This window comes from Kogia breviceps, chromosome 12, assembly GCF_026419965.1.
Source record: "Kogia breviceps isolate mKogBre1 chromosome 12, mKogBre1 haplotype 1, whole genome shotgun sequence".
NCBI classification, from domain to species: domain Eukaryota; kingdom Metazoa; phylum Chordata; class Mammalia; order Artiodactyla; family Physeteridae; genus Kogia; species Kogia breviceps.
The window spans coordinates 78,383,032-78,403,910 of NC_081321.1; the positions used below are offsets into that span (position 1 = coordinate 78,383,032).

Sequence of the window (20,879 nt, forward strand, 5' to 3'; positions counted from 1 at the left end):
GTGGTCTACTTCTACAAGGCAGACAGTGTGCTCTCTTAAAAATAAAAATAAGGTCACACCAATTCTTAGCTTAAAACCTTTGGATGGTTTTCCATCACACTTAAAAATCCAATGATCTTACTAAGGTCTAGGAAGCCCATCTGAAAAAATACTCGACATCCAGATATTTACCTGATAGACAACCAAAGAAAGATCAGCCATCATTTCCTGAATTGTTTAATTTTTAATAAACAGAATTTTGTTTTTATAAAAGCCTATTTTAGTTAGAAAACAAGTGCAACTGAAAACTTAACTTCCCTATAGGCATGTCCTCTTTGGATCTTTGAAAATAACTTTCTTGATTTTAAGAACCAAGCTTAAGTATTTGCCAGGAGCCTGATGTACAGGGACTTGATGTTTTTTGCACTTTTGTTCAAACTCAAGAAAGTAAGAAAAAAAAGGGCATAGTTCCAGGTGATCAAGCATTTACTTTTTTTTTTTGGCCGTATGGGATACTAGTTCCACGACCAGGGATCAAACCCATGCCCTCTACAGTGGAAGTGCGGAGTCCTAACCACTGGACCGCCAGGCAATTCCCCTACTCTCACTTTCTAAATACTGATCTGGAGGATGCTTCAGGTGCCCCCTCCGTTGACGGAACTCTGCTTGCTCTCACTGGTAGCTGGGAAGCACTTGACAAACCCTGAATACAGGAATTTGTCCTCTCCTGTCATCCTGAGATTTGGTGTCAGGTAGCAGTGGCCATTCCATTTCAGAAGAGTGACACCACCCAGGGAGATGCTCTTGTGGTCTGATTTGGGAAGTCAGCACATTTGGTCTGAGTCCTTGACATCCACAGACATAGGCAATATCAGAATGGTTAAAAGCATGAATTTTAGTGTCAGATTCAAATTTCAGCTCCACTGCTCTGCTACTTAACAGCTGGTTGGTTTTTTTCACCATAAAATGGGTATAATAGTAGTAACTTACCTTAAAAGGTTATTATGAAGATTTGTTGAATTAATACACAGAAAGTGCTTAGGATAGTCCCTGGCACAAAGTAAGTGCTACATCAATGTTTGCTCTATTTCTGTTATGTCAAAGGTGAGATCTGAGAGCCGCCCAGACTTGCTATGCAGATTCAGCAATGGAGCAAGCTATGGCTGTTGGTGGCTCTCCCTTCGCCAGTCAAATCCTGCCACACATGCACTTCTACCACTCAGCCAAAACTGAATAATATGTGTGTATGAGTCACACAGCTCCAGGTTTCCTCAGTATTTGATTTACATTATGGTAATATATTTTGATTTACACATAAGGCACTGTAGGTTCCGATTTGAGGCAATGTGGTATGTCATAATAACAACAGATTTAAAAGCAGAAAGTTTCTACCTGTGTCCTGACTTTGCCAGCTATGCATCCTTAAGAAAGCAACTCAATTTTTCTGTAACTTAGTATTCCTCCTTTTTATGACACCTACCTCAGTAGATTTGTTATGACCTCTGAATGTTACACGAAAACTTCCTAGTAAACTATAAAGCACTAGATGTTTTTAAAAACATTATGTAACATTGTAAAATGACTTGAAATAACCACTTTAAAAAAACGATCAGCAAAGCACTTTTCGGCATTATTATTCCATTCAGAGGAACATTTTAGTCTTTGTACTTCTAGCACACTATTGCATCAGCTCTTAGACATTCTACCTACATGGTAAATCAAGAGTAAACTGCATGGTATTAGGAGAGAAAAGAAAGGGAAAAAAATAAGTTTACTAGTTAACCTAAATGTGAAAAATGCTGGAGATGTCTGACTCTGCAATACTGACAAATGTTCACCTATACTTTTTTCTTTCTTTTTCTTTTTTTTTTTTTTTTTTTTTTTTGTGGTAAGCGGGCCTCTCACTGCCGTGGCCTCTCCCGTTGCGTGGCACAGGCTCCAGACGCACAGGCTCAGCGGCCATAGCTCACGGGCCCAGCCGCTCCGCGGCATGTGGGATCCTCCCGGACTGGGGCATGAACCCGTGTCCCTTGCATCGGCAGGCAGACTCTCAACCACTGCACCACCAGGGAAGCCCCACCTATACGTTTTTAAAATTTACCTGGCTGAGAGTATGAAGGAACGTTCTACACTTTCAATCTTTAGTTCATTCTGATATGCCTCTTGGGTGGGTTTTCTGACCTGGAAGAAAACAAAATGATTGAGCAGACACATCCAATTGAAAACCTCACTGCTGAAGCATAGCTAAAATTGCCCAATGCCCCCACTGCTGACACCCAACCCCAGCCTTCATATCCAGCTTGATCTACCATCACTCTCCCTCATCTGCTCTGTGCTCCAGATGAATTTAAATACCCACATACATGAAGGCCCAACTTCCCCACCTTCAGGCCTTTGCTCACACTATTCCCTGTACCTAGAATGCCTTTCCCTACATCTCAGCATGGCCACATGTGACCAATTCTGTAAGGCTCTTGGCTCTTCCTCCAAAAAGACTTCCTCAAGTCTCCCTCTTCCTAACTACCACCAATCCCTCTACCATGTCTCACCAAAAGCTGCATGTTCTTTATTTTCTGAGCTCCCACAAACTTTAACTGTGCCTTTATAGTGATATTTATTACTATTTATTTTATAGGTATTGATATGCAGCATATTAGCTTCCCAACTAGTTGCTAAACTCCTGGAGGGGCTGGAGTAGAGGTGGAGACAAAAGAATCATGCCTCAATTCATCTTTATATTTTTCACTAAACCGATAGCACATTTTGTTTATAGTAGTTCTCAGTATAGTAGTTCCCAATATCTTATGACTAAATTAATGTATGAGGGAACAAATAACTACAAAAATGAATAAATGAACAGTAACACATGGAGAGAAAAGAGATAGGGATATGAGAAGATGATTATCTTAGGGCTTTTTCTCTAAATACATTTGGGTAAAAAAATTATCTTCTAACAGATGCACAGACCTTCATTCCAGCCAACGAGAGCATGTTGTTCAGTTTGTACATCCCGGACTGCACCGGTGTCGTATACAACAGAGCATCATTAAACTGAAAGTAGAAACATTTCATAGGACAAAGTAAAGCAACAAATTTCAGCTACAAAGATATTGGTTAAGATACAGGAATAAAAGAACAATATTACCTCTTTGTTTAAAACTCTCTGAATATAATACTTATATTCTGCTTATAAAACCAGAACTACCTAGAATGTTCTATTCGAATATTACTAGAAGGCAATTTCTAGAAAATGTGCTTTCTTTCCAAGTTCTGTAACAGATTTAACGTTTTCTGAATTCTAAATCCCACCTAAGGTATTATAATCTGCCAAAACAAATCACTGATTGAATCAATTTTTCCAAATCAGAGATGAAATAAATTAAATTCGAAAAGGAAGTGAATTTCTAGTTATGTATCATACAAGACTTTGTTTCCTATACTTGACATGCAAACAAGCAATCCAGCCAGTCAAAGATCCTACTAAAACTGCTGTCTCAATGTGCCAATCTTATCTGTCCTGAATAACCGTCTCCTTTCATTAAGCAATTATCCCTGCCTCGGGCTCAACAGAAACACACGTGGCCACTTACCAAGAAAAACATTCGGGGCTGCATGACTTTCCGAGATAGCTTCATCAGAATTCCTTCTTTGAGAAAAACCTGATTCATCCAAACAAACACCCATTTAGTACTCTCACAACACAACTACAATATACATATAAATGTAATTTCCTTTTCAACCTTCTTTCCCCAGAATTATTTTGTGTGGAGGCTGGGCAGACATAGTTTCCTTGTTACTTTTTACAGCCATGGCTTCTTTTTAAACCCTGTAAGTAATTTAGGAATTGGATAAGCCAGCAGAGTTTCATAACTCCAATACTGAGCCCAGGGGTACCATATGGTTTGAAATGTAATTGACTGAGTGTGTACTTGATCTTGAGGCATAGCCAACATCCTGACAATTGCACTTTGTAATTTTCCTGAATTCATTCCCTCAGTCACTTTTGTGCTCTATGAAGAACATCAAAATACCAATTTTCTCCCTCCCCTCATAATCTTCTCTTTAAGATTTAAATTGAAATTGTCTTTAAAGCTGTGTGAGGTCAGCTAGTATTACACAATAAAATGATCCTATTTAATCAGATACTCTGTGGGGTCCCTTGTTGTTCTAATTGAATTGGACTTCTTGTCACAATGACTTAAATCATGAATGTTTTGAAAGGATAGAATGAACTCAGTTGATCCAGATTGGGTCACTGAAGAGTAACAATAACAAATAACCTATTTTCATAACTCAAATGAAAATAGCTTCAAACGGTGCCTAAATCCATTGTATTAAGTTTGCAAAAGGCAGTCTAAAACACTTACCCGTCCAGGCTGAACTATTTCATGGTGTCCATTTAAGCTGTACTGAATTTGCATAAGTTTCTGAAAGTTGTCCTACAGAAAGAGAATGCAGAGCATATGAAGGCACGGGCTCCCAGGTTCAACAGTACAGCAGCCGTTGAAATGAAGATACTTACTCCTTGCTTCATGGTGTCATTGGCGTGGTTGGCTACCTCTATAACAACGGCAAGGGCATCTAAAATATGTAGGAACAGAAGGGGCATTCGATCACTCTCATTACCAATGAACTGTAACACTGAGCAACTCCAGACAACAAGACGGCTAGTTCACAGCCATGGACCACTGCAGGAGATTAGTTAACTGTGAGTGGTCAGAAACATAGGTGATGCGGTTCGATGAGAGCAAAACCAAGGAAAAACAGTACTTATGAAACAATGAGCCAAAGAAAGACTCTAAAGATACATTACAGACCATGTGTATCAATAGTATGAATGTCAGGGTTGTTTTGTGCTGAGAGTTGATTATTCTATTGAAGTTTACAAGGATAGGATTTTACCTGGAAGCTGAGGATCATTCCAGGATAAACTGCCTTGGGAGAGAAGGATCCTGGGATAGGAAACCAGAATTATGAGGACCAGCTATTTAAGAGGGTCAGGGCTTAGCTGCCTTCTCTTAGTCTGATCCCAAGAGGGAAGAAATGCCACATGGAAGCATACTAGACCTTAGGAAATTACACACATTATTTTGTGAGCTGGGTTATTTAGCTTCACCTGTGTTTTATTCTTTTTATTAACCTCTTGCCTTTACTAAATGTTTTTGAATGCTTCAGTCTTGTCATCTTCATAACTAGATATAAAGGAAAAAGTCTGTACTTTGTCTCCTTTTGGGCTACAGTTGTTCTCAATTCAAGATAGTAGTGTTCCCCTAGGGACATTTGGACATGTATGATAATTTTCGGTTGTCACAATGACTGGGAAGGTCCACTGGCCTTTAATGGGTAGGAGCCAGGGATGTTAAACATCCTGCAATGCTAATTAGAAATCCACACAAAGACGGTTATCTCATATGAAAGAAGCCCTACCATTGAGAAAAACTGGTAAGAGTGTTAAAGAAGGAAGCATGCCCTTCTGAGGCTGGTATGGCAATGACAGTAATCCTCACTAAAAGGACTATTAAAAAAAAAAAAATCAATTTCCAGAAAGGGTTTGAGGTGTTTTGGTCCAGCTACTATACCTACCAAGGGATACTCTTTCTGGTACCAACCCTGGAGGTTTCTCTAGTCTTTAAATGTACTATTATCACCATTATTAAAGGAAAGCTGTATTTCCTTATAGAGACTCAAACCACGTATCAGAATTTACTGGATCTAGCACTCATCAAGGCAGATATTCAAGAGGTGACCTTGGACACATTCCCTGCTTTCTGGCCTGCTTGAACTTCCATTGGACAGGGATAAAAGCTTTAAAATTTAATGAATGGATGAAGTAATAAAGCATTTGGTCACCTGGCTTCCAAGCTCTGACCTCTCCCATCCACTCTGCAATTCTACTTTCCTCATATCATCCCTTTAAGAGGCCCTGGTGACTCTGTTCCTTTAACTCTTCTGCTTATCTTCCAAAGGTATATTCTCGTTTTCCCTCACCCTTGGGCAATCTCATCACTTTACTGCATTGCCTCTGGCCATACAGTGCACATCACTGTTCACTGCTTATCCTAAGCCATGTCTTTGCTAAAGTGTGTAATTTTCTTTAAACAAGCTCCTTACTTTCTGACGCTGTATTTGTTTTACCTGCAAAATGGAGCTAATAACTCACTTTCCTTGAAGGCAGAAGCCCTGGGACAGATGTTTTCTTGAGGCCCCATCTGCTAAAATCTGTCTAAAATATTTATCTTCATGAGACAGACTCTGACCTGGAATGCCCACTCTTCCTCTCATTCACCATCTCTCATCAACTCATCTCTGGTTCTGCTTCTCTCTAAGCAAAGCTCTGCCTCTTCAATCCTCACACTTTCCTCCGTCTTCCAAATGATTCTATACTACTAAGTGCATCCTTACTTTAAAGCTATCTGCTTTGCTCTTTATCTGACGGGTATCATAGACTCTTCTCTTTCAGTTTTTAATATTTCTTTATTTATTTTGTTATGCCAGGTCTTAGTTGCGGCACGTGGGCTCCCTAGTTGCAGCCTGCGAATTCTTAGCTTCAGCATGCATGCGGGATGCAGCTCCCCAGCCAGGGATCGAACCCAGGCCCCTGCATTGGGCGCAAGTCAGAACCACTGCGCCACCAGGGCAGTCCCAATCACAGACTTTCTTCTTCAACTAAATTATATGTTTACTGGAGACAAGAAGCATGTCATGTCCCCCACTCCAAACGTTTCCTTTAAAAAAGCACCTTTAAAAGCATAACACTTGCGAATAAAAGATGTTACAGGAGAAGTAAAATGATTAATAAGAATCTCTATAAAAATGGGTTAAAAACCTTTCAGCTTTGTAATCTGATAATGTAAAGGATACACAAGAATGTGATCAAAATTCATAAAATGAATGGCGTAGAGATGAATTTGTCTAATGTGTTTCTGTAGATTAGAACCAGGGATATACCTATGACACTTAAAAGAGGTAGTTTGGGAATAAATAGAAAGAAACACTACTCTCCTAAACAGAACTAAATCCCCGTGTGCGTGTGTGTGTGTGTGTGTGTGTGTGTGTGTGTGTGAAAGAGAGAGAGAGAGAGAGAGAGAGAGAGAGAGACAGCAGACATACATGCACACACACAGAGACACAGACACACACAGTGAATTATCCCTTGAATATCAATGAGTCCCTTGTATTGTAATGGACTATCTTCCTTAAGTACTACTGGGGTGAGGGGGTGGAAGGATGGTAAGGCTAATGCCCATCATTAAACAGTCCCAGAATAATAGACTATTTTAGACCTTATCTCTAATTTGCGTAGTTTGGTCACTTCATGGACTCGTGATTTTAAAGCTTGAAAGGACCTTGCAGATCAACTGGTTCAATCTGTTTCTGAAAGCAGTGGACATCTAAAGAAGGTGAATGCAGCCCTGCACAGAGACTGAGCCCAGGAGGATGAAGCTCCCTAACAACGGACTATGCTGGGACCACTCTCTCAGGAGGCTGGCTCCAATGGCTGCCTGACCATGGGCATCTTTTGCCCCTATAATTTCACTTGCATCCAGCACCACTTTATCTAGTTCTATTTTAATCTGCCTAAAACAGAGTTTAAAAAGGCTTCTTATGAATCAAACACAGTTTTGTATATGGGTTTTGTTACGTTTTTACTTTCCAGGTTCAAATGAACATAATATAAAAACTTCTATAACACATGAGACCACAAAAATTGCTTACCTTGAGTGTCTCTGTAATCTCCAGCGTCTTCTAAGAGATTTTTTAAATAGTCTAGAAAAGGAAAAAAGTTATGGTATTTAGTACAATAAAGCACTAAGGAAAAAACATTTGTCTTTCTTATTCAATACTCTAGTCAGCCTTATTGGTTAATATACATATTCATTCTGTTTGTGCTACCTTTCTAAAAATGAAAGAATAAAGCCCTGGGGTCAATTTGAAATCAGGACACAAAATCAGAGCTAGAAAGAGCCTGAGAGGTTGCACTGGTGATTTCAGAGATGAGGAATCAGGCTACCGAGGACACGGTCTCACTCAAGTAATACAACCTCTTTGTGGCAGAGCCAGGACCAGAACCCGAACCCAGGTCTCCTGATGCCCAGTTCAGCTCTTTAACTCCAACATGCACAAAGAACCTTAATCTCAAGATCAGATGCGTATTTAGTACCAAATTTCAAGCATTAATAGATTGAATGTCTAAGGAACTCTGAGATCTGGCAATCTTAAGAGTCTAACAAGGCCCAGAACACCAGAAAAATGCAATACATATATCTAGACCAGTGGTACTCAAATGGGGGCAGGTTTGCCCCCCAGGAGAAATTTAGAAATGTCTGAAGACATTTCTGATGATCACAACTGGGGGAAAGGGGATGCCACTGGCATCTAGTGGTTAGAGGCCAGAGACGCTACTAAACATCTTACAAATACACAGGACAGCCCAACAACAAAGAATTATCTGCGCCAAAATGTCAATAGGGCTGCAGTCGAGAAACCCTGGTCTAGATGAAGATGGTCTGTAAACGAGCAACATGGTATATAGTGGTTCTAGTAATATGAAAAAAAATTTAAGGCAATAGGTTATATTTCATAAATCCTGTAATCAAGGAATGTTACAGGATTTCAAGGTAATACTTCCTTCTCTGTTGAGAAATGTTGGATGACTTCCCATTAACTCTGAGATTAAAACAAATTCTATTTCCTGGAATTTAAAGTCCCCACTACATGGTCCCTGTTGACTTTTCTGCTTTTCTCTCTTGCTACTGCCTTACACAGGCCCTTTGTTCTTAAGTCTGATTCTGCACAATTCCTTAAACACTTCCCATGTGTTCCCTGGCTCCATACTTTTTGTCTTTAATGTTCCCTTCTTCTGAATCCTTTCTCTGTCTCTGCGTATAAAAATTCTACTCATAATTCTTCAAGGCTCATCTCAAATTCCTCCTCTCTTACCAAACTTTCCATTTGAAAGAAATATTCTTTCCCTTTGAATAACACATTACACAGCAGTTACTGTATGCCTTCTATCATTTTCTTTTTCGTTAGACTCAAGGCTCCTGTGGGCAGGGCCTGCCTACATCGGATTCATCTTTCTATCTCTCATAGCACTTAGCCAGAGACTTTGCATGCAAGGGACAAAAAATGCTTAATGAATTTTAAAAAATGATTTTTTTTTTAGACAGGATTGTGTCTTATTTTAGGTAAAAGGCAATAAAGGCTGAAACCAAGCCTAATGCCCGTGGGAGTTGGGAAATGGAAAGAGGAAAGGCATATTAAAAGACTGAATGCATTTTTATCAGATCCAATCTCCATTTAGCAATATTATAGAACAGATATAATTTCATCCCATGGATTTATTAAGTCAGGCTCAAAGGCACAAAGGGGAATTTGGACGTTAGTGCCAGATTTTCAAACTTAACAGACGACTAACATACACACCCAACTGCTGAAACTATACATCTTTGACACAGTGATCCAAGAACCTGTGTGAGTCTAGACATGCACATTATAAATATCCAGCCCTGTCAACAAGCCACAGTGAGGTATCGTGTATGACGACGTTAAGCTTCTGTGTACCACGGCATAGGTTCTACCTTGCCAGAGACCATCACAAGCAATTTAGATCTGAAAGTAATCTGAACATAAAAGTTGGAGAGCAATTCTTCCAACCAAATAAATAAGAAACCCATAAAAAGTAACAAAATACATTGATTATACACTACGCTTAGCCTCATCTGGAGATGAAAAATGAACTTAATCTCACTCTGCCCCCACTCAGAATGCATTCCATATATAAGCCATGTTTAGTGAATCCAAATATTTAACTTTTCCATGAGAGCGACAGGGTTAGGGAGAAAAACTTACACTTCTTGGGCTACTTTATTAATCAAAAGGGATGTTCCTTAAAGCTGCAGGTAGCTGAAGAGTGTGGAAATGAAAGCAGATTAAGTATCAGATTCATAGCAAGTTCCCATTTTGTCTTCAATTCTTATTCTTTAATACAGAAGCATATCCATGCAAGCTGAGACATTTCTCTAAACCAAAAGAGGTCACTGGAGGATGTCCATATTAGGAAATCCTGACCTCAGAATCACTATGCTGAGCCCAATAAGCTTCTGAGTTCCATTTTCTTTCCTTGTACTCAAGTTCAGCTGCTGCTCACCAACCTAACCTTTTAGGAACAAAGTGGAAATACACAAACTGGCTGGGCAGAAAACCCAGGATGAAAATGTTGCAAAATCATGTTATTAATCAAGGAGAAAATGGGGTTAAGGTTTACCTTCCTTGCCAATTAAAAAAAAAAAATCTTAAAACTCAACTTGCAAAATTCACCTTTCCAAAACTGAATTCTAGAAATTCAACTTTCTCATGTATTCATCCATATTTTCAGGGTATCTCACTGCAGTACATACTCCTTTTGAAAACTTTTACCTTTTCTAGGAAGACAAGACCACGATCCCCTCAGTTAAGAATCACTAGTGGCTTAACTACAGAATGGGAAGAAGGAGACTGATCACCCTCTGACTCAGATGTTAGGAGCAATGAAACCACCAGCTGCCCCAGTGACTGTCATAACCCAGGTGAAACGCAGGAAGGGAAACCAGACAGACACTCCTGCATTGGTCATTTGGAATTGTTTACTACACATCATTTAGGTCCTAGCATCCTGTTGGAGCTTCATTAAAAAATCGAGGAGAGGGCTTCACTGGTGGCGCAGGGGTTGAGAGTCCGCCTGCTGATGCAGGGGACGCGGGTTCGTGCCCCGGTCCGGGAAGATCCCACATGCCGCGGAGCGGCTGGGCCTGTGGGCTGTAGCCGCTGAGCCTGCACGTCCGGAGCCTGTGCTCCACAGCAGGAGAGACCACAACAGTGAGAGGCCCTCATATCACAAAAAAAAAAAAAAAAAAATCGAGGAGAACAGAGGAGTCATCTCAATTTTCCATGTTGGACTTGTAGTATTCTATGACTTTCCTGTTTCCATCAAACCAAACGCGGATTTTTCAAAACTTCAGTAATAAAAATGCCTCAAATGCTACTGAGATTATTTATATCAAAGAAAAAAAGGTTGGTACAGCATGCCTGGACACGGCAAAATGTAATTTCTGGCCACCAGGTGGCATCGTTGTTTAAAAGTTAATCAGTTCCCATCATCACAGTTATCCAACGCAGCACAAAACTAACCAAAACATAGCATGTGCAGTCTCAAGCGCTATGCAAGTTAACTGTCCTCATATACGAGACCCAGAGTGAAAGAATGAGGACCCAACAAATGCCATATCTTGTTAGAGGTCTAAGTTTTCAATACATGGGCTCCTAGTAAGTCTTACAATCCCTTGATTGCCTAATCAACGAATAATCAACTTAAAGCAGAAAATGATTCAGAGGTACAGTAACCATTTTCTAAAAATGAGACATCTGTGGGAATTGAGGACTTTTAAATTCAAAAGCACCCAGTCAGATTCCTGGACTGTGTGCTCAGAAACGGTTGATGGCAGAGCACAGAGGAAATTAGCATATAGGACCGGGTAACATTCCAAAGTCAAGTGTTTTGAATTTAAGGACATATCTTGCTTTGTATTCTCTAGATTTCTTCTTTCCTCCCTAAATATGTAATGAAATCAGCAACAAAATACAGAATTATGAGACCCAAAGAATAATAAGTCTAGTCAGTGAAAGCCTGTTTGCCAAAATTTCAAACGTTAAAAGAAGCCACCTAAAATTATCCTGACTTGTGAAACAGAGTAGAGATTATTTTATTTATTTTTTTTTATTTTTTTTTTTTTTTTTTTTTTTTTGTGGTACGCGGGCCTCTCACTGTTGTGGCCTCTCCCGTTGCGGGGCACAGGCTCCGGACGCGCAGGCTCAGCGGCCATGGCTCACGGGCCCAGCCGCTCCGCGGCACGTGGGATCTTCCCGGACCGGGGCACGAACCCGTGTCCCCTGCATCGGCAGGCGGATTCTCAACCACTGCGCCACCAGGGAAGCCCGAGATTATTTTAAATACCAAAATAAAGATCAAGTATCAGGTTGTAAAACACACTGCTGCCATCTTGAAGGTGGCTTGGCGAAGAGCTCAAGAGCCCTTGTTGGGAGTGAGAAGACAGATTCTTACTTTCTTTGTCCAGCCATGTCTAGCAGAGGTATGTATGTGACTCTGACCATGTCCTGTGGCATTTCTGGGTGTCAGTATCCCCATACATAAAATAAGTAGGCTTGGCCCAGATTGAAAAACTAATGACTCTCATTCTAAAGTATCATGAACATACCATGAACATCTCTCTAAAACAACTATTTATTTTGAAGTATTTCCTTCTATTTTTATAAGTGCTTGATTGACTTTACTGAATTTTAATAATATATAGAATTTTATAGCACATTTAAAGTATTCTAACCGCACATTTTTTTTAATACATAGGAGTAGCAAACATGCCACTCCAGGGATATAGGATATAGGACTTAGCTACTCTATTATTAGACTTAAGTCATTTTTTAGTTATCTTGTTTTGGCTGTTATAAATTGGATGGCCATACATCCTAATTTGCCCATATGATTCTGCCATATACCTGTTGTCCAGGTATTACTATAAATACTGCCCCTTGCACTCTTTAAAGGTACTGCGTTTGAATAATAAATTGTGTGATTATTTTAATTACAAGTAACAGTGGTCGATGTCTTGATATATTTGTCTTTTTCTATACTTCACATTTTGGGTGTGTACGTGGAGGGGCAGAATATCAATGGGAATGAAAAGGTTTTTGTTTTTTTTAAGTACTTTATATATACCATGAAAAACCTTTCCTAAAACGATATATCAATTTAAAATATCATATTTTATATATGAAAATACCAGCTTCACTAAATGATTGCCAGTTTTGTGTATTGTAGTTTTTTATTGCTAATGTAGTAGGGGGAACTGATAACTTATTTTAATTAATATTTATGATCAGAGGATCTTAAACATGCCACAGTGTACTTATTATGTATACTTTTTCTGAGTGAATTGTTTGTTCATATTTTTAGTCCAGATACCTATAAAAGTTTTAATACTCTTAGTGAAATAATATTTTTTCATATTTGCTACAAATGTTTTCTGATGTACCATTTATCTTTTTATTTCAACTATATTTTAAACCTTTATAATGTTTTTATTATATAGAAGAGTTGAAAGGTGTCAGTATTTTCCTTTATAATTTCTTTAATTTGGGGGGCTTAGAAAATCATCTCTCCTCCTCTCCCTACCCTGAGAGTTTTAATAAATAACCAATTTTATTTTTTCCCTGGTTTTCCTATAGTTTAATCCTTCATATGTAATTTGTTTTTTAAGTTAAGACCTTATTTTTTTAAAGCAGTTTTATGTTTAGAGCAGTTGAGGGGAAGGTACAAAGATTTTCCATATACCTTCTGCTTACACACATGCACAGCCTCCCTCAGTATCAACATCACCCACCAGAGTTGGGCATTTATTACAACTGATGAACCTACATCGACACATCATTAGCATCTAGAGCCCATAGTTTACATTACGGATCACTTTGGTGTACATTCTATAAGTTTGGACAAATATATATAATGAAATCTATCATACAGAGTATTTTTACTACCCTAAAAATCCTCTGTGCTCTGCCTATTTATATTTAGTTTTGATTTTATTTTTAGTGTATCCAATAATGTATGAATTTTAATTAGTTTTTCAAATTTTAACAGGTTATTCACCAAATAATCCTTTCTATTGTCTTGCACTTCCTACTTTGTCAACATTAGATTCTTATGTGTATTTCAAGTTACCTCCCTATTCCAACAGCAGAATAATTATTATTATTTTTAATCAATAGGTCTGTTTTTGCAATGGTATTACGTGTCTTTAACTGTTGATGTTTTAAAATACGTATTGACTGATGTTGCCCTCTTAGAATATTCTTTAATGATGTACTTTATATATTACTATACACAAAATCATTTTGATATGTATGGATAAAATTGCAAACTAAGTTAACCTTAATGAGAATACGGAGTGTCAGCAACTAGTTAAAAGCTAAGTTAATGGTTCTATAGTGTCAAGTATCCCTTTAAGCACAAATGCTAAACCGTGGGCTTCAGGAGGACCAGGAACCTGAATTAATTAGCCTTATATCCCCCAGCACCTAGAACAAGGTCTGGTGCATATTCAACAAATGTTTCCTTAATTTATGATGGACTAAATGACACTCATTTAGGGTTACCACTTCTTGCTCCATATTTTACTAAGCAGTTGAGATGATACTCTGAGGGTCTAATTAAAAAGTGCTCCTGTCTCTGCTCTAATTCTCCTGCTTCTCAAATATTAGGTCAGTTCTGGCCTCTGAGAATGTGGCCCAGAGATGCCTAAGTTAGAAAAGTGAACTTTCCGGGCTCTCAGGTTCACAGATTCATGGTCTTGGAAAGCTGGCAATGCCTTTCTGTGAATTAAAAAGGCCACTTCTCCTGGGCTGATGCAGCCCCTCTCCAGGGCACACAATATGGCAAGAGGAGTGCTGGCTGGACTTCGAACTCAGCTGGGAGCCCTTGTCAGGGCATAGCCACATGAGGCAGCCCTGGCCTGTCTTACTTTGATAAGTCTGGTCCAGAGGTGGCATGCCCAAAGGACTCACAAACCAAACCTGATGCCAGGCTCGTCCTAGGACAAAATTTTGGATCAGATCTTACAATGGACAGAATTTCCCTTTCGTCCGTTTTTAGCGGGACATGTTGGCTTGGCATATACAGAATGCCCTTAGGGGAGTCAGACCCATAGGAAAGTCAACAAATGTAAACATCCATTATTTTGACTTCACTGAGACTGCTTTTCTTCATGGATACATTTAAGCCTGCCAGTTTATCAAGTGAGAATCTCACACGTACAGAAATGGCCTTGACGCAGGCAAGTCTCACTTAAGGAAACTCATCTAAATTTGTTCCCCACTACCCTAATTATTGAGGTTTGGGGAGATAAGTATATTTTACTACCCAAAGAACTGCTAAGTGAAGAATAAAGCAAATATAAACACCAAAGTGAATTCAAGTTTGACTGAATTTCAGTGTTTTCTCCAACTGGAACAGTTCCCTTTTTTTTTTTTCTTTTTTCTTAATGGCCGTGTGGCTTGCAGGATCTTAGTTCCCTGACCAGGGATCAAACCTGTACACCTTCAGCGGAAGGGCAGAGTCCTAAACACAGGACCACGAGAGAATTCCCTGGAACAGTTCCTGATGTGAGCCCATGATTCTGACACATGCTAAGAGGGAAACTCTTTGGCCACAGAGTCAGCTTGCCAGATCTTTGGCAAGGCCCGTTCCAGCAACAGAGGCATTTGGTTACTTGCAGGGAATCCGAGTCAAATCTATACTGAGAATTGGAAAAAGAATGGCTTTGCAGTAATGTCTATGGGTAGAATTCAGAGGGTCTGAAAACTTGGACAGGCAAAACCAAAAAATCTTTCTACTAATCTCTAAGTGAAATACAGAATTTCCTTCCATTACGAATGTAGTCAATAAATCACAGTATTATCAATGACACCAGGGCTTTATCACCATAGAAATCCCATGTTTTCTATATGACATTACGGTTGTTGCAGACATCTCAAAATATTATTTACTCTCATGACTACTTCAAAATCATGACAGTTATTAGATCCACACCACCTCTTCCTATTTAATGTATTACTGAAAGAAGCACATGTATTACTCTGTCACTCTTCAAAATTATTTTAATAACTTTATTTCAGGCCAATTAGTTTCCTCTTAATATTACGAACTCTATTCTATAACTTCAAAAATTACTCTGAGATGAGATACATAGGATTCACCACATTCCCAGAGGGATTCTGGCTTAACCTTAAAAAGGTTAAGAATACTTGTTTTATACAGAAAGTGAGATTACATTTAAAAGCTATAATTTAATAGAACAAGCAGATAAAATGTGCTTACTTCTTATATCCTGAAGTCTTTCTGTAGTATTAAAATACTTCATGGACATAATTTATTACATATCATCTTTCAAAACACCTTATTCACAACTACGATTAAAAATGAATTGCAGGGGGCTTCCCTGGTGGCGCAGTGGTTGAGAATCTGCCTGCCGATGCAGGGGACACGGGTTCGTGCCCCAGTCCGGGAAGATCCCACATGCTGCGGAGCGTCTGGGCCCGTGAGCCATGGCCGCTGAGCCTGTGCGTCCGGAGCCTGCGCTCCACAATGGGAGAGGCCACAACAGTGAGAGGCCCGCGTACCACCAAAAAAAAAAAAAAAAAAAAATGAATTGCAGGGCTTCCCTGGTGGTGCAGTGGTTGAGAGTCCACCTGCCGATGCAGGGGACATGGGTTCGTGCCCCGGTCTGGGAAGATCCCATGTGCCGCGGAGCGGCTGGGCCCGTGAGCCATGGCCGCTGAGCCTGCGCTCCGCAATGGAAGAGGCCACAACAGTGAGAGGCCCGCATACCGGGGGGGAAAAAAAAAAAAAAAAAAAAAAAAAAGAATTGCAACAGAACAAGAGCTGAGCTAATTATCACCCTCCCATTTTACATGGACGGAGCTGCTTTATATCAGGGCCTTTGGGTTCCTCAGAAAATAAATTCTTTGGCTGGTGTCCAGGACAGCCTCGCCTTTCATCAAGTTCTGCTCTAGAGAAAGCGTTAGAATGATTTTAGCCTATGGTTTTCAAACAAACACTTGCTAAGCAGAAGTCTGAATTTTCAGAAGCAAAAGTTTCAATTTTCAGTAAGGGATTTTTAAAAGTCATGCATTAATTTGATTCTGATCTTTTGTCAAATCTGCTTATTAGACTGTTCATAACTCAAATTTATAGCTTCAGAACAGAACAGATGTTTTTAATATCCCATTTTCTACCAACATGGGAAATCCTGGATTTCTAAAACCTAGAGGGAGTTAATGCCATCCCAGACTAAAGGCAAAGATTATAGTTAAAGTAATATAATATGTTGTTAAAGTCACTTATAAATATTTTGAACAAGATCAAAGAAACTACCTGATCCAAATTTAATCAAAGTTCAAAAGCCTTTCTTCCCCTCCGCAAATACAAAAATGGAAAAATACTTCAGAGGAATTTTTAAATTATATTTTTCATTATATTTTCTCCACTATGATCCCCACTGATTCACCTTGTTTCAACACCAATGTAGTAGCTTTCCACAAATAAAAGGCTTTTCATTGAAAAATTTATAATACATATAACACAAAATAAAGACAATCAAAAACAAAAAAAATCCACCTAACAAAAAAACACCAACCCTGGGCTTCCCTGGTGGCGCAGTGGTTGAGAGTCCACCTGCCAATGCAGGGGACATGGGTTCATGTCCTGGTCCAGGAAGATCCCACATGCCGCGAAGCGGCTGGGCCCATGAGCCATGGCCGCTGAGCCTGCGCGCCCGGAGCCTATGCTCCACAACAGGAGAGGCCACAACAGTGAGAGGCCCACGTACCGCAAAAAAAAAAAAAAGAGCAGTAGGTGCATCTTTTGTTCTAATATCTGGTCTTTGACCCTAGTTCTGAAACAAAGCCGCCTTGGAATTTCCTAAGTGACAGTAGTGTCCTTTGTTATAATGAGGTGACTCTTGGTCGGCTCCTAGATGGGTACCGTTCACCACAAAGACCAAGCCATGATTAAAAGCTTAAAACTTTCAGCCCTACTCTCCAGCCCCCAGGAATGGGAGAGGGGCTAGAAGTGGAATTAAAGATGGGTCATGCTTACGTGATGAAGCCTCTATAAAAACCCCAGAATACAGGGTTTGGTGAAGTTCTAGGGAGTGCCCAGAGAGGGCATGGGAGTTCCACTCCCCCATACCTTGCCCTATGTATCTCTTACATATGAAGTTCATTTTTATCTTTTAGCATACCCTTTTATAATAAACCAATAAACGTAAACAGGTGTTCCCCTGAGTTCTGTGAGCCATTCTAGCAAACTTTCAAACCCAAGGAGAAAGACATGGGAACCCAGATTTACAGTCGGTCGGTCAGAAATATAGGTTACAGCCTGGGACTTGCGAATGGCATGTAAAGTTTGGAAGGGTCAGGCTTGTGGAACTGAGCCCACTATCTCCAGGCAGACAGTGTCAGAATTGAATTGAATTATAGGACACGTAGCTGGTGTTGAAGAGAGTCGCTTGGTGTGGGAAAAAAACCTATATATCTGGTGTCAGAAGTGTTGAGCGTGGTACTGTGAGAGCAAAGTGGAGACATGGGAGGAGTGTGTTTTTTCTATGGTCTTCCTGGAAGTGGGCGTGATAAAGGGAGCATGACCAATAGGAAGATATTCCCACAACTTGGCGTGAGTTTAGAAAGGCCTGGCCTGGCGCATAACAAGGGAAATGGAAAGGGCAGGAAGCAGAAGCAGAGGAAAACTAGTCAGCAGATCTTATGATGGAGGAAAGACAAGGAAAGAGAAGCATTTTAGTCCTTTCCACAGTTTTGTTTCTGGGTAACTGGAAGACTGTTTTTACTCTTAAAAGCAATTTATCAATGCATCCATCCATCAAATGTTCACAGGCATCACTGCATAGGGATTCTCAACCTCATAAAAAGGAACAACGTTTATTTCCCTAAGCCTTTCAGTTTACTGAGTCCCTGTTATGTGCCAGAATCTATGCAGACACTGAGTTAGGATAAAAAAGATAGTCTCTATCCTGAACTGATGAGGAGGAAGGAAATAAGCAGTGGTAAAAAATTAACGCTGCTCCTTTAGCAGCATGTGTTCACTTTTTAAAAATTGCTCCCTCACTGCTGCCTCAAGATCCCCCTTTGTCCTAACTTCACATAGGATTTGGGCCCCACACAGATGGAAAGATCTGGCCAGATCCACTTCTCTTAGGTGGCCAAAATAAAGGTAAAATTTACAAGTTTTTCTTGCTTAAATTAAGTATATCACTTTCTTTACTACTTAAAAAAAAATTCTAATCTTAAGCATTTCATTATACAACATACATTTTCTTTGATCCTATTTTGAGCTGAGCTTAAAAAAATATTACCAAGAATTCAGCTGGAAATTTTTTACTACAATGAAGGAAGAAATAGCCTAAGTAAAATACCCACTAGAAACCCAAATTAGGTCCTGAAGAAAACACTGCAGACAATAGGATGCTTGTTTGAACAGTAGGGGCAGGACTGCTGTATCTTGGGTTTTCCACTAACCTTTCTCTAAAGGACTCCAAAAGAAACTATCTTATCTTATCTGTACTTCATCCCTGCATTTCTCAATCTTCCCTTCCCGAGAAGCCAAGGTGCGCACAAACCTACTTATACCAAGCCAGGTAGGAATCCTTCCCTTTCTCTGCCTGAAACTCAATAAATCGAAGTTGTGAGGAGTTGCCTGAAATAATCTCACTCTTTCTCTCTGTTCCTGTATGCTCTGTGGCCCTGGAATTATTCCAAATTCTAAAATGGAAATAAAAGTATCAATACTTCCCACACAAGGTTGTGTGGAGGATTAAATCATTGAGCTTGTTTATCCAAAGATGAGGATCCAGAGTTAATTCACATGTTTGAATAGATGCAAATGTAAGACTTAAAATCCAACTTCTAAAAATCTAAGTGCGTAGATAGGGGCACTTTGATAACAAAAGTAGAAATATCTTGCAGAGTAGAGAGAAATCAGAACATAACAAAAAGGAGTTTTGGAAAATAAGAGTTTTAAATAAAAATACATATAAAACAAACTTTTGGTACCAACCCCCATATGTCCTTAGGATTATATGACCACAGGTGCTTCAACTAATAGACACTATTTGTTTTGCTGGGGCAAGACACTTCACCTCTCTGGAGGAGAGACTGTCTCTGAAATTCTCTCTCTCAATGTTGTCCTTTAATTAAGCTAAAGATATTTTGGTTAAAGGGATATTTTAAATGTAGTTTAAAACCAACCAGAATTATTTCCTAAACAGCTTCCAAGCTATCCCAAAGGGGCCCAGATATACTGGGGTGCACTAAATTATTAATTATTAATTAAAAGACTCACTCCTTGACCTCAAGGAGTTTATAAATCAAATTAAGGAATCAACCTTCAAGTCATATAAATATTAGCAAATTCACAGGGCATCAAATAAATATTTACTAAGTCACACTGCACCAATACAAAGGGTTAAGGAGAACTGGAGCAATCAGAGATAGATTTGGAGGTAATGGAGGACTTCAGGTCAGGTGGAGGATGGGAAGAATTTGAATCAATGGAAGAAAAGGCATAGAATGAATCGTTGGTTATTGCTTTACAAAGTCTATGTTCTTTCTTTAAGTTCAGTCCTGACTTTGTAACCTTGAACAAATAAATCCACAGTTACTAAGGGTCTGCTATATATAAAGTATGGTACATCATTTAAATAATGGAGATTTTCCAAGTTAAGGGTGGGGAGGGCTTTAAGATTAAAGAAGACAAAGCTCAAAACTAACCCCAAGCTCACATCATGCTGGTTATAAAATAAATGAAATCTGTTCTCTTAAAGAGAATTTTTAAAACTTGCTGTTGCTATTTCACCATTAATCAATTAAAATCAAACTCAGTATGAAACCTACATTAAACACATGTGTAACTCTTTTACTTAGATCAGTCACAGTGTGGGAAAAAAAATATTTTCACATGAAAATTTCAGAACCTTGCTCCATCCTTCTCTCATTTGAAACCATAGTCTTTTGCCACTAAAAACAGTACTTAATTCGATAACTATAGAAATAGCCTAAGCCATTCAATAGCTCATTTATGATACAGCATTGAATTTATCTAGCAAAAACACAACACATGCATGGGCACTTCCTTTTGCCCTGTGTAGTCTAAATCTCTGCCAAATGCAGAGGAAAGAAAGTACAGATGGACAGGATATCCTCAAATTATTTGGTTTGCCTATGTCATTCCAGAGAGAAATCTAGTGCCTGAATCACAGTTAGAAATTCAAATTAAG

The 20,879-nt window shown here is 39.3% G+C and overlaps 1 protein-coding gene across 1 annotated transcript in view; it reads right to left on the minus strand.

Moving 5' to 3' along the window:
• Positions 1-20,879, minus strand: part of FGD6 (FYVE, RhoGEF and PH domain containing 6) — a 107,148-nt gene that overhangs the window by 16,995 nt on the left and 69,274 nt on the right. The window contains exons 9-14 of the mRNA XM_067009898.1: positions 7,696-7,746; positions 4,502-4,560; positions 4,347-4,418; positions 3,570-3,638; positions 2,947-3,030; positions 2,081-2,160 (exon numbers count right to left, since the gene is read on the minus strand). Of these exons, the coding sequence (XP_066865999.1) occupies positions 2,081-2,160; positions 2,947-3,030; positions 3,570-3,638; positions 4,347-4,418; positions 4,502-4,560; positions 7,696-7,746 (415 nt within the window). The remainder of the gene's footprint in view (positions 1-2,080; positions 2,161-2,946; positions 3,031-3,569; positions 3,639-4,346; positions 4,419-4,501; positions 4,561-7,695; positions 7,747-20,879) is intronic.